The sequence below is a fragment of the Colias eurytheme genome, chromosome 25, assembly GCF_061535395.1.
Source record: "Colias eurytheme isolate Ceu_HAF_F1 chromosome 25, ilColEury1 Martin Lab GWU primary, whole genome shotgun sequence".
In the NCBI taxonomy this organism is placed as follows: Eukaryota; Metazoa; Arthropoda; class Insecta; order Lepidoptera; family Pieridae; genus Colias; species Colias eurytheme.
This window is the reverse complement of record NC_143004.1, coordinates 2,759,456-2,771,530: the sequence shown is the minus strand read 5'-3', so window position 1 is coordinate 2,771,530 and position 12,075 is coordinate 2,759,456. Positions and strand designations below refer to the sequence as shown.

Sequence of the window (12,075 nt, the reverse complement as noted above, 5' to 3'; positions counted from 1 at the left end):
TAAACAATATCTAAAAATTCTTATATTTTGCACTGTTTTTCCAGCTACTGAATATAGTCACACAACTGATATAAAATTGCGAGACTTTCCATTGTGTCCTATTATTTTTACAGTTTTCTCATTTTAAACCCATCATATTATATGTTTTCTTGAAGTATATTGAATTTCCGTTTTAAAGAGACCAAAAAAAGTTTAAAATATAATACTATCAAAAAAAATATATTTTTCAAGGAGGGGGTACATTTTTGTGAAAATGCCCAATTAAGTTATGGAAAGAAAAAATGTGTTAAATAAAATATAAAAAAGAAGTGTTCGTAAAATATTTAAATTCAAGTTTTTAAACAAACGTTCATTAACTTAATATTATTAATTCTATGGAGATTTGGTAAATTCTACAGGTGAAAAAATATGTCTCAGGTCAGAACTCAGAAGATGAAAAAAAAAACACAAGAATATTAATGCTTCATATATTTATTAGAACATATTATTACATGGATATTTGAATCAATTCGCCAGTTTCAGGAGAGTTGCCTTCATATCTGGAAAGAAAAAAAATAACATTACAAATATTCAATAATTCAATAAAGATAATGTTGGAGAGAAAAAGTTGATTGTATTAATTGTAAGTTTTTATTAATTTTAATCTTTCCCAAAATCATCATCAAGAACAACATTATCTATCGTAAAAACAGAATGAAAATCTGTGTAGTAGTTTTTGAGTTTATCGCGAGCAGACGCGGGGAGGATTTTTATTTTGTATATTTAGTGATATAATAATTAAGAACTTTATTTTATCAGTGAAAAAAATGAAACCAGACTAATTAATACTAATAGACCAAAGATAGTACCTAGGTACTCTGTCTCACAAAATAAAGTCTACAAAACACTGATTTTCTTTTAAACAAAAACATACCATTTCACCATTATGTATTTTTACAGCCTTTTATATCTTGCACGAATTGTTGGATACACGTACCGCGAAGATTGCCTTCCGCCTCCGGGTTGGAGTCCGAAGGAATGTACTTTTTGAGGCACGACAAGAAATTCAATATGGCCGTCACAATGCACATTACTTTTCCATCATCTTCTACAGATTCCTCTACATCATGCTTAAATCCTACCTCCTTGCAGATCGCGACTGAACAAATTGTCAGTCCCAACAAGAAAAAGATAATCTTACTCATTGTAATAATGTTTTATTAACGCGTTTGTTAAATTGATAACTTACAGTGGAAATAACGTGAATTTATATAGAAAGCCCATTTAAAGGAATGTTATATATTTTCCAAAAGAATTTTTCTATGGCACGTTTCAGTATTACTACATTTTAAACATTTTTCAAAAAACATTATGTAATAATAGTAGGAATTCATAGAATATTATCAATAGGCAATAGCACATCAATCGTAATTTTAATTTCATAATTCCCGCCTTAATATGTTAAGGGGGAAATTTTCGAGCAGGCTCTCTTTATTTAAAAAGAACATAATACGTTTGGAATGTTATAAAATAATAAAAATAAAACACAATTTATCATTATTCCTGTTTGTAAACCTTTACAAGAACTTCTTATATAATAATATATGAACATGCTTTGATTCGAGTTGATTCTCAAAAATCAAAATAGTGATCAAATGAGTACTCCATTCTATACAATTTATCGGAAATAAATTTAATAATCGCTTTTCTTTATGCTATATATCAATAGTTATTTCTTTGAATTTTTTTAATAATAATTACTATAGGTATAATATTAAATTAATATGTTTATAGGTACAAAAATAATATTGAATTGTCGACGGAAACAAGACAAGTTTTCCTGTAAACTTAATACCTATTTCCTTTTGCTTTTCACGAAAATCATTTTAATATTTTGATGGCATACGTTCTATCAAATTACTGTTTATTATTTAATATTTAATTTTAATTCATAATGAATCCTATTTACAACTGGAAATTAGGCGATATTGCACTTGGAAGAATATGCAAGAAGTTATATGCTAAGGTTCAAGTTGTTAAAAATGAAGAAGGTTTATTTTATGACGAAAAAGGTTGTGTTTTGTTTACATTGTTTATATTTATTTTGTCTTCTAGGACAGTTAATAAAATAATTAACTAGGCAGAATGTACTTGCTCTGTGCAGAATGTATTTCATCAAGTAAAACTTGCTCGACTATCAAAAAGTTATTTATTTTTGTTTATTTCATATGCAGACTCATTAACATTGCAAATGACAGTTCTAGGTATATCCCCGGATGGCGATGGGATAAAGATAACAAAAGAATTATGTTACTACGTAGAAATTATAAGAACAAAACAGAGGCTATGGCTTCCATACACAGGCATGTTCCTTGCTCAGCGTTCCAGACCTTTCTATGGTGCTAATAGATTGGAACCTAAGAAACCACAGGAAAAACCAGCAGCTCCACCAAGAAAGGTAAAAAGTGAATTTTAATATGTTCGTTGTCCTCCATAAAAATAATGCGAGGCGCGAGCGTAGTCGAGAGGCTGAAGCCAGTATTTAAAACTTTTAGGAATTTCAATACATAAAAATAAAAATGTTAAACATTATTTTGTTATTATAATCAACATTGTTAGGAACATTTTATTTGGTGTGTACCTGTTGGCTGTTGCTAAGGTTTATGTTGTAAAATATTTTTAATTTAGAATATGAATAGGTTTTCAATAGGTCTGCATAAAATTTAAATTCTTAATAATTTTTGTATAAGGTACTGTTGTAGTAGTGTGTAATTTATAGTATTATTCCTGTGATTTATGTTACTTTTTATTTAATACTTACCTATTTAAAAAAAATATTCTTTTACAGAGGAAATTAAAAGAAGACCACACTCTTCCCTTGAATGTGAAACCATCCAAATCTAAGGAGCCTGACCTCAATATTTCTTATGAGATCCGACAAATGCCATTAAAACAGGTATGAAATCTATTAATTTATTTATATTAACAAATCATAATCAAATTTTTACACTGCAAATGATGAGCCAAGTTATTTTATTACTGATAAATACTTAAATAATAAATATATCTAACATTTTTAGAGAGACATAATATTACTCATAATTTTTGAAAATTATAGCTACTTCCAAGATTATTTTTACACAATAAAATCTTGATAAAATATCACTTATATTTTTCAGAGTAAATATGAAAACGCCTTCAAAGAATTTGTAAGACGTGGCAAAGAGCAGCTGTTTGACGAATATTATTTCGCTCTAATAAATACTAATGATGACACCCTGGATTACTTGCAAAATGTAGATGCAAGCACGGAGGATAAATTTGAGACTGTTATTAAGAATATTGTATCAGAGAAGGAAATAGAGAATTATTTGCACCAATGTTGGAGGTATAATCATGTGTATAAACAGGTTGATAAGGAAGTTTCGGATAGTGTAAGTAAATTAATAATATTCCAAATATTTTTTGGCTCAAAAATCTTAAAAAGACGTGTGTCACTCGGGGACTGCCGCGGTAAAGCTATTGCATGCTATGCCTTCAAGCCACACCTCCGCGCCCGTCGGAGTGGGGAGCGTGAGGTTTTTTCGTTACGGAATTTCTCGATTCGGTCCCCGCGCTCAAGGCCCGCGATAGAAGCTATGCAATATCTTAAAAATCGTCACATGCTTAATATTTTTAATATACTTTTATTGGTTTTACCCAAATGTTTGTAACAAAATTCTTTGACTAGATTTTGACCCACTTTAAACAGGCAGATTTAATTCAAATTTTGTGCACTTATTATGATGAATATCAAAACTTCTTTAAGCGCGCTGAGAGTAAAATTTCAAGGATGCGTCATAGCCATACCGTCACGTCATGGCGACGATTTTGGTAATTTTGAATCTTGCCAAAGCTTGCTTTCACTTCTAACACACGCTAAGCACACACGCTCTTTTTGAAACTATTTTAATTAGTAGCTGTGTGCTCCTGTTGGTCTTAGCGTGATGATATAAAGCCTATAGCCTTCCTTGATAAATGGGCTATCAACGAAATATTTTTTTTATAATCGGACCAGTAGTAGGAGATTAGCGCCTTCAAACAAACAAACTTATAATATTCTTTATACATATTAGCAGTAATACCATTGACTAATACATTCAAGATTCTATTAGTCCATGGTAATACTAAAATTTCATAAAATAGCTCCAAACACAATTATAACGAACGAGCGCTCTCGAAGAAATCCTATATGGAGGAAACATAGCTGTAATATGTCTTTTGGTAGCAGGGCTTTTATATTCATGGGATCTTACTTATACAACAAAATGAACAAAATACTAAATATCTTTCCTATGACCAAGTTCCGTTGTAAAAAATTTGTTACAAATTGGCTATTTAATCTAAACTACTTAGAAACTGAAAACCTTGTTACCATAATTTCTTGATTAAAATATAAGTTTAAACTTTTACTGAATATTAAAATAAACATATCCTCCCACACACATATACACGTACGCATATACACACACTCTCAATATTTAAAATGGCAATTATTTGTTTAAAATATATATATTTCTTTTTCTGTTGTTTTGTTATGTAATATGATGAAAGAGATTGAGCCTCACAACACAGGGGATCCTAGTAGTCCGTTTTCTTATGGGCATGCTTGTATGGAAAGGTATACATTTTTGAGTAAAGCAATGCCATTTGGTACGAATGTTGTACTCGTCCACCTAAGCCCAAATCGCCTGGTAGCCAGTGTCTACTCCCCGGCAGAATGGAGGGAGGGGGTTTTATAGAACAGAGCGCACGGCGCTCGGAAAAAAAATTCTGGCGGATTCATTTGGCCCTTTGAGTCGAGTTTGGTGTCGTTATCAGGTAACTAGATGATGCCCGATTCATTCCCCATGCCAGTTTTTTAGGGTTCCCTAGCAAAATATGTCACAATCTTTAAAATAATAAACTTTTGACAGTGGCAAAATCCAAACAAACCAGTATATTTTTATATTTTTGTATGAAACTTGGTTTATAAAAAAATACTGTCTGAAAGGCCATTTTATGCAGATTATAAAAACATTAACATGTAACATATATCTTACCATTATCAATGTGAAATAAATTATAGAAAGTACAGGAACGTTCATCAGCGCAGCGTAGGGGACGGCTAATAGAACCGAAAAATAAGCAATAACATAAAACCAAAACCAATCAAGTGCGAATCTGACTCGCCCATCGAGTGTTTCGTACTTATTTGTCCTATACCATGTTATCTTGTCTGGTAGGACCTGGTTAACTGATACACACACACTTTCGTCTTTATAATATTAGTGTGATTTTTAATCATCTTTAAATTATAGATGAAGTCAGGTATCATTGTTAAAAATAAAGATATATAATAATAGAACGTTTTTGTATTAATAATAATGACAACCACCTCCACAATTACATAATTCGGTACATTTGAGCTGGCGTATAAAACACTTCAATCTGGAATTGCAAGATTTCACGCACCGGCATCTTATCAATTCAAAGCTTCTCTTTTCTTTTTATTTCAGATGGGCAAGGAATATTTTGATTTTTTTAGGTCCCTAAATATATACAGCCTGTAAAACTGCCCTTAAGGTGGGTTGTTTAAGAGCAGCTTCTGTGGGAGGCAAATTTTCGATTTGCCTGTCCGTTTTTGTTAAAAATTTGTTTGCGACCCTCATTTACTGTCACAGCGGGGTACAATGTGAAAAACAAACATGTACTTATAATAATTATAAAAAAATATAAGTTCTGGATAAGAGTATCCTTTAAATATCGTGACCGTCCTTATCTATCATGCATTGTAATCACAAATTTTTCAAGTTCACTGTCTGCATATTTGCCACTGTAAAGTGCTTCAAATCCTCGTGTGCCATTCGGATATGTCTTCCATACCTCAAATGCATGTGTACCTATAGTTCTTTTAGACCTTCAAGCTTTGGAACACACGATATAGTAGTAGTAGCCAAAATAATGTTATGAACAGTCGACAGATATGGCTAGTACAGAATATCATGTATTCCAAGCTAGAAGGTCTAAAAAAACTATAGGTACACATGCATTTGAGGTATGGAAGGCAGGATTTGAAGCACTTTACAGTGGCAAATATGCAGACAGTGAAATTGAAAAGTTTGTGATTACAATGCATGATAGGTAAGGACGGTCACGATATTTTAAGGATACTCTTATCCAGAACTTATATTTTTTTTATAATTATTATAAATACATGTTTATTTTTCACATTGTACCCCGCTGTGACAGTAAATGAGGGTCGCAAACAAATTTTTAACAAAAACGGACAGGCAAATCGAAAATTTGCCTCCCACAGAAGCTGCCCTTAAGGCTTAAACAACACACCTTAAGGGCAGTTTTACAGGCTGTATAATATATTTAGGGACCTAAAAATCAAAATATTCCTTGCCCATCTGAAATAAAAAGAAAAGAGAAGCTTTGAATTATTGATAAGATGTCGGTGCGTAAAATCTTGCAATTCCAGATTGAAGTGTTTTATACGCCAGCTCAAATGTACCGAATTATGTAATTGTGGAGGTGGTTGTCATTATTATTAATACAAAAACGTTCTATTATTATATATCTTTATTTTTAACAATGATACCTGACTTCATCTATAATTTAAAGATGATTAAAAATCACACTAATATTATAAAGACGAAAGTGTGTGTGTATCAGTTAACCAGGTCCTACCAGACAAGATAACATGGTATAGGACAAATAAGTACGAAACACTCGATGGGCGATTCAGACTCGCACTTGACTGGTTTTTGTTTTATGTTATTGCTTATTTTTCGGTTCTATTAGCCGTCCCCTACGCTGCGCTGATGAACGTTCCTGTACTTTCTATAATTTATTTCACATTGATAATGGTAAGATATATGTTACATGTTAATGTTTTTATAATCTGCATGAAATGGCCTTTCAGATAGTATTTTTTTATAAACCAAGTTTGATACAAAAATATAAAAATATACTGGTTTGTTTGGATTTTGCCACTGCCAAAAGTTTATTATTTTAAAGATTGTGACATATTTTGCTAGGGAACCCTAAAAAACTGGTATGGGGAATGAATCGGGCATCATCTAGTTACCTGATAACGACACCAAACTCGACTCAAAGGGCCAAATGAATCCGCCAGAATTTTTTTTCCGAGCGCCGGGCGCTCTGTTCTATAACCCCCCCTCCCTCCCTTCTGCCGGGGAGTAGACACTGGCTACCAGGCGATTTGGGCTTAGGTGGACGAGTACAACATTCGTACCAAATGGCATTGCTTTACTCAAAAATGTATACCTTTTCCCATAAGAAAACGGACTATAGTGTGGGGTTGAATGCAACATATGTAACAATATTATGTAAAAAAATTTTTGAAACAAATAAAGAAATTTTTATTTTTTATTTATTTATATAAGTATAGATTATTTATAATAATATGAACATGTTTTATAGCGTTCAGCAAGTAACCTGCCAGTCACAGTGCATACAACGTGGTGTCTAGTGTGCGGAGAAACTGACAGACTGCGAGAATGTGTGAACTGTCCTGCGTCCTTCCATACTGTGTGTAGACGAGAGTGGCTTGTTTCTATCATACGTGAGTTAATTATAATGCCTATCTTAATATATATAAATCTCGTGTCACAATGTTTGTCCTCAATGGACTCCTAAACCACTTAACCGATTATAATAAAATTCGCACACCATGTGCAGTTCGATCCAACTTGAGAGATAGGATAGTTTAAACATGTAGGTACCACGAGCGAAGCCAGGGCGGACCACTAGTTTTTTGATATATTTATAAAACAACTATAACTAAATCTAATTCATTTCAATTTAAATAAAAAAAAGGTAGGTAATTACTTTATCAATAACATGCATTCAATAACTACATTTAAACATACATACATAATTACTTAATGTAATGTAATAAATGAAACTTCATAAATGATATCAGAAAAATCATATATTTGTTTTCAGACCGAAAAAATCCTCCCAAAAAGGAGAAAAAGCCAGTAACATTAGTTGAGAAGATTCTATCGAGCACTAGAACAATTTGTTCCATACAAAAAGACAAGGAAAACCTGGAGATATGTCCTAGTTGCATGTGGGGACCTAAAGTTGGGTGAGTTGAGAAACTAAATTTTAACGGGTTTAAAACGTGTTTTAATCTTTTAAATAAAGACAATATTTTGAATACTATAAGGAATGTAGCGGAAGCTAGTAGGTTTATTAAGAATTTTAAACCAATTTAATAGCGCTTTAAATCCATTAAAAATTATATTCCTAAACATGAAAAACGGCTATTTTCTGAATTGAGAATTGATTTGATAGTCTAAGAAACCTTATTTCACTTACAAGAAAATATATAAATAGCATCTAAGTATAGTTTGAATGGCCAAATACTCAATTTAGAAACCAGACTCAGTCTTTATATGATTAAATTTTTGCTTATAAACCTTAAACTAAAATATAACTAATTAAATTAATATTCATGAATATCTTTCAGTTATGATGATGTAGTATGGCACAAGTTAGGTTCCTGCCCATGGTGGCCGGCGAGGGTATTGACCCCGGGCGCTACCCCATCCTGTTTGTTGACGCGCTCACATACGCCGCACCAGTGGCCGCTCAAGTACTATGGTAATGTATACCTGCTTCGTTTTGAAATACAGTGTAAACTCTATATAACGTCACTTAAGGGACCGTGCATTTTTCGACGTTATAGAGAGTGGTCGTTAAATGGAGAGAAAGGGAAAATTGCATGATTGGTCCCGAGACAGGAATATTATTTTGACATTGCCTACGAAACCATGTTATCATCGCTTGATCAAGGTCTTCATATTGAGGTTTCTTCAATTTTTTGGCAGATCGTCCATCTTCTTCGGCATGCAGAATTTTTTCTTTATTTTTCTACGACTGCATTTCTGAGAATCTTCGGTATGTCAGTAAAAAAGAATGTACACAACTACATTTTCATTGATTTCGGCAACTTAGTCAGTACTTCCTAGTCCTAGTTCCTAGTATTAATGTCTTATTATGGTCGTTAATTAGAGTGAGCGTGATGCTATATGGAGTGTATTATTGTATAGACAACAATATAAACCAACCAAAGTCGAGAAATCTTGACGTTATACGGAGTTTGACGTTAAATGGAGTGTCGTTATATAGAGTTTACACTGTATGTAGAATGTTTATAAATGGGTTAAAATTTTAAAAATAAATTTTTATTTTAATAATGACAAATATATGGTCCTAATCGTGTAGATTTCACCGGTAAGTGGTAGATGGTATCTGAAATTTGAATTATAGACAAGTAATTCTTCAAGCAGGTCTGAAAAATACTATACCAATCCATTTACTAGTTCTTTAATTAAATGACTGAATATAATTCAGGCAATTAATTAAAGAATGCCATTTAATAAGCTTTCAACTACACCACTGATTAAACTATTTACCTGTGAAATATAAATTATACAAGACAAAATATTAAATTATTAAAAACGTCTTATAAAATTAAAAATATTTATTATTTTTTACTTAACTATACTAATATTATAAAGCTGAAGAGTTTGTTTGTTTGTTTGAACGCGCCAATCTCGGGAACTACTAGTCCGATTTGAAAAATTATTTCAATGTATGATAGCTCATTTATCGAGGAAGGCTATAGGCTATATATAATCACGCTACGGCAAACAGGAGTGGAGCCATGGGGGTGAAACCGCGCCGAGCAGCTAGTATTTAATATTGACGACGCGGTTGGCGCAGTGGTAAAGTAACTGCCTACTGAGCCGACGGTCCCGGGTTCGATCCCCGGTCAGGGCAAATATTTGTGTGATGAACTCGATTATTTGTTCTTGGGTCTGGGTGTTATAAAACGACGAAAAATATAATATTTAATAAATATATGTATTTATTAAATATTATATTTATCGTCGCCTAGTACCCACAACACAAGCCTTAATTGAGCTTACTGTGGGACTAGGTCGATTTGTGTAATAATGTCCTATCATATTTATTTATTTATTTATTATTATTATTTAATTTTGTCAATACCAGGTACACTTAACTACTCCTGGGGAGACTCAGCACGAATGTGTCTTTTCCTTCCAAAGCATACAGCAGCACTACAATCTAGGGATGAAACTTTACGACAAGCTGTGTTGGATGCTTGTGATGATTATATATCTGTTTATCTCACTTAAATGTGATATTTTTATGAAAAAAATTGGTTTGTACCAAGATTTTGTCAAAACATTTTTTTTTTCTAATTTTTTTTCTATGTAAGTGAGGGATAAATATAAAAGGAATGTTCTAGATAGATATTAAGTTGCTAAAATTTATATCGCTGATAATGAAAACAACAAAAAAGTATTACATACAAATATATCTATATATATAAAATTCAAAGGTGACTGATATAGTGATCTATCAACGCACAGCCCAAACCACTGGACGTATCGGGCTGAAATTTCGCATGCAGGTAATTGTTAGGACGTAGGCACCCGCTAAAGAAAGGATTTCCCGAAATTCTTGCGACGGAGAAAAACGGGGATGCACGTACAAAGTCGTGGGCGGAAGCTAGTATAAAATAAGATATTTTGGGTTGTTGGCATAATTTTCAGCTTAGATTTTAAGTATTTTGTTTTTTAATCTATATTGTTCGTCCTTAAGAGGCTCCCTTTTTCATTTCTGGCACTGAGAGACCGGTTACGGTACTAGACGCTAATATAGCCGTAATAAAGTTGAATATCGCGTGCGCTCTTTGATCGCGTTCGAGCTCGAAAAGTAAGTCTCAATTCTTATTTCGTTTATAACTAAAGTAATAATTGATCTAGAGAAAAAATATCTTGGTATTCGATAGTAAACTCTATTTTCTTACTGTTAACATTTATTTTAGACATAATGTCCAAGTAAATCTTTAAAAAAATGTAATAATCCTTAAAAAAGGCATAATTTTTGAATAAAAAATGAATCGAGCGAAAATGTTACAATTACGTAACTGTCTTGTAGACCGAAAGAAAAAGACCCAATAAATCATATATGTACTAAAGTTCCATTTTGATTGTATGTGTGCCTGTTTCAGAATATGTATGCAAATTCACATAAAATTTAGGGAGCTTCCCCTTAATCAATAAGTACATTTCTAAAATATATCACTGTGATACTATTATAGGAAATAAGTTTTATATTTTGATCTTAATTTTGTTTTAGATAGAGAATAATTGTGAGCTTTAATTATGTTAAGTTTTATTACTTATTTTAATTTCGACAGACTGATGTTATCGTTATCGTTAAATCAAAAGCTAGTAATCTAAGAATATTAAGGCTGCAGTCTAGCAAAATTGCGTTTTCAACAAGTTATTTGACAATTTTTTCCCGGCTAACGAAATGATAAACTGAATTTTTTTTTCTTGTTTATCAATTAGTGTTATATACGCAATGCGCGTGAATTTTTTCACATTTGTAAAGTTACTTTATGTTACCTTAATCAGGCCTTCAAGATAAGTCTCTTTCCCCCAAAGACATTTCGAGCTAAGTTTGTGCACTCACTACGTTGCAACCGATTACAATTTACACAATCTGATCAGCACATTATTATCCTTATATAGTCGTTATTAAAAACTGCTGAATACAATTGCCGAAAAACTTATGATTTTCCTAATTAGAACGTTATAAATTCATTAAATTTCCCATTTTTTGCCTTACAAAATCTATTGATAAATACTGCTAAAAGTTATTGTTTCCATTAATTTATTCGAGTTGGTTGAAGACCAATGAGTATTAATCCTTTAAAAAATTTTTTTTTGGAATTTTGATAATTCTTTAAATATTAAAAAAATATTTAAAATAATTAGGAAAAATCATAGCGAATTTCTTTAGTCGCGCTCCTTGGGCCGGAGCGTTCTGACGTGTGCTCTACGCTCGATTTTCCTTCATACCGAAGTGAAAAATGCTCTACTTCATTAAATTTAATATTTTTGTTAATTGATTATTTTTATCTTAGTTTTGTGCAAATATTCGTATTTTTAAACATTTGATTTCGATATGGAAAATAAACGAAAAAATATGCGTGTAACT

The 12,075-nt window shown here is 31.9% G+C and overlaps 1 protein-coding gene across 2 annotated transcripts; it reads left to right on the top strand.

The window, feature by feature from the left end:
* Window positions 1–1,042: 1,042 nt before the first annotated feature.
* Window positions 1,043–11,297, top strand: LOC149897502 (uncharacterized). 2 transcript variants are annotated; one of them, XM_090116332.1, is made up of 8 exons: window positions 1,043–1,193; window positions 2,238–2,437; window positions 2,828–2,935; window positions 3,159–3,413; window positions 7,450–7,591; window positions 7,975–8,119; window positions 8,504–8,637; window positions 10,054–11,297. In XM_090116332.1, the coding sequence occupies exons 2-8, from the start codon at window positions 2,345–2,347 to the stop codon at window positions 10,197–10,199; spliced, it is 1,023 nt and encodes a 340-aa protein (XP_089972458.1). In that variant the 5' UTR covers window positions 1,043–1,193; window positions 2,238–2,344; the 3' UTR covers window positions 10,200–11,297. The 2 variants fall into 2 exon arrangements, with proteins under 2 accessions (XP_089972458.1, XP_089972457.1); XM_090116331.1 differs by lacking the exon at window positions 1,043–1,193 and adding an exon at window positions 1,837–2,051.
* Window positions 11,298–12,075: the final 778 nt, after the last annotated feature.

Bases quoted from the DNA above. Each gene is read 5' to 3' on its own strand.
- LOC149897502 (XM_090116331.1), top strand. From the start codon at position 1,934: ATGAATCCTATTTACAACTGGAAATTAGGCGATATTGCACTTGGAAGA. The intron at 7,592-7,974 runs GTGAGTTAATTA...ATTTGTTTTCAG, and splicing joins GTGGCTTGTTTCTATCATAC to ACCGAAAAAATCCTCCCAAA. The intron at 8,120-8,503 runs GTGAGTTGAGAA...AATATCTTTCAG, and splicing joins ATGTGGGGACCTAAAGTTGG to TTATGATGATGTAGTATGGC.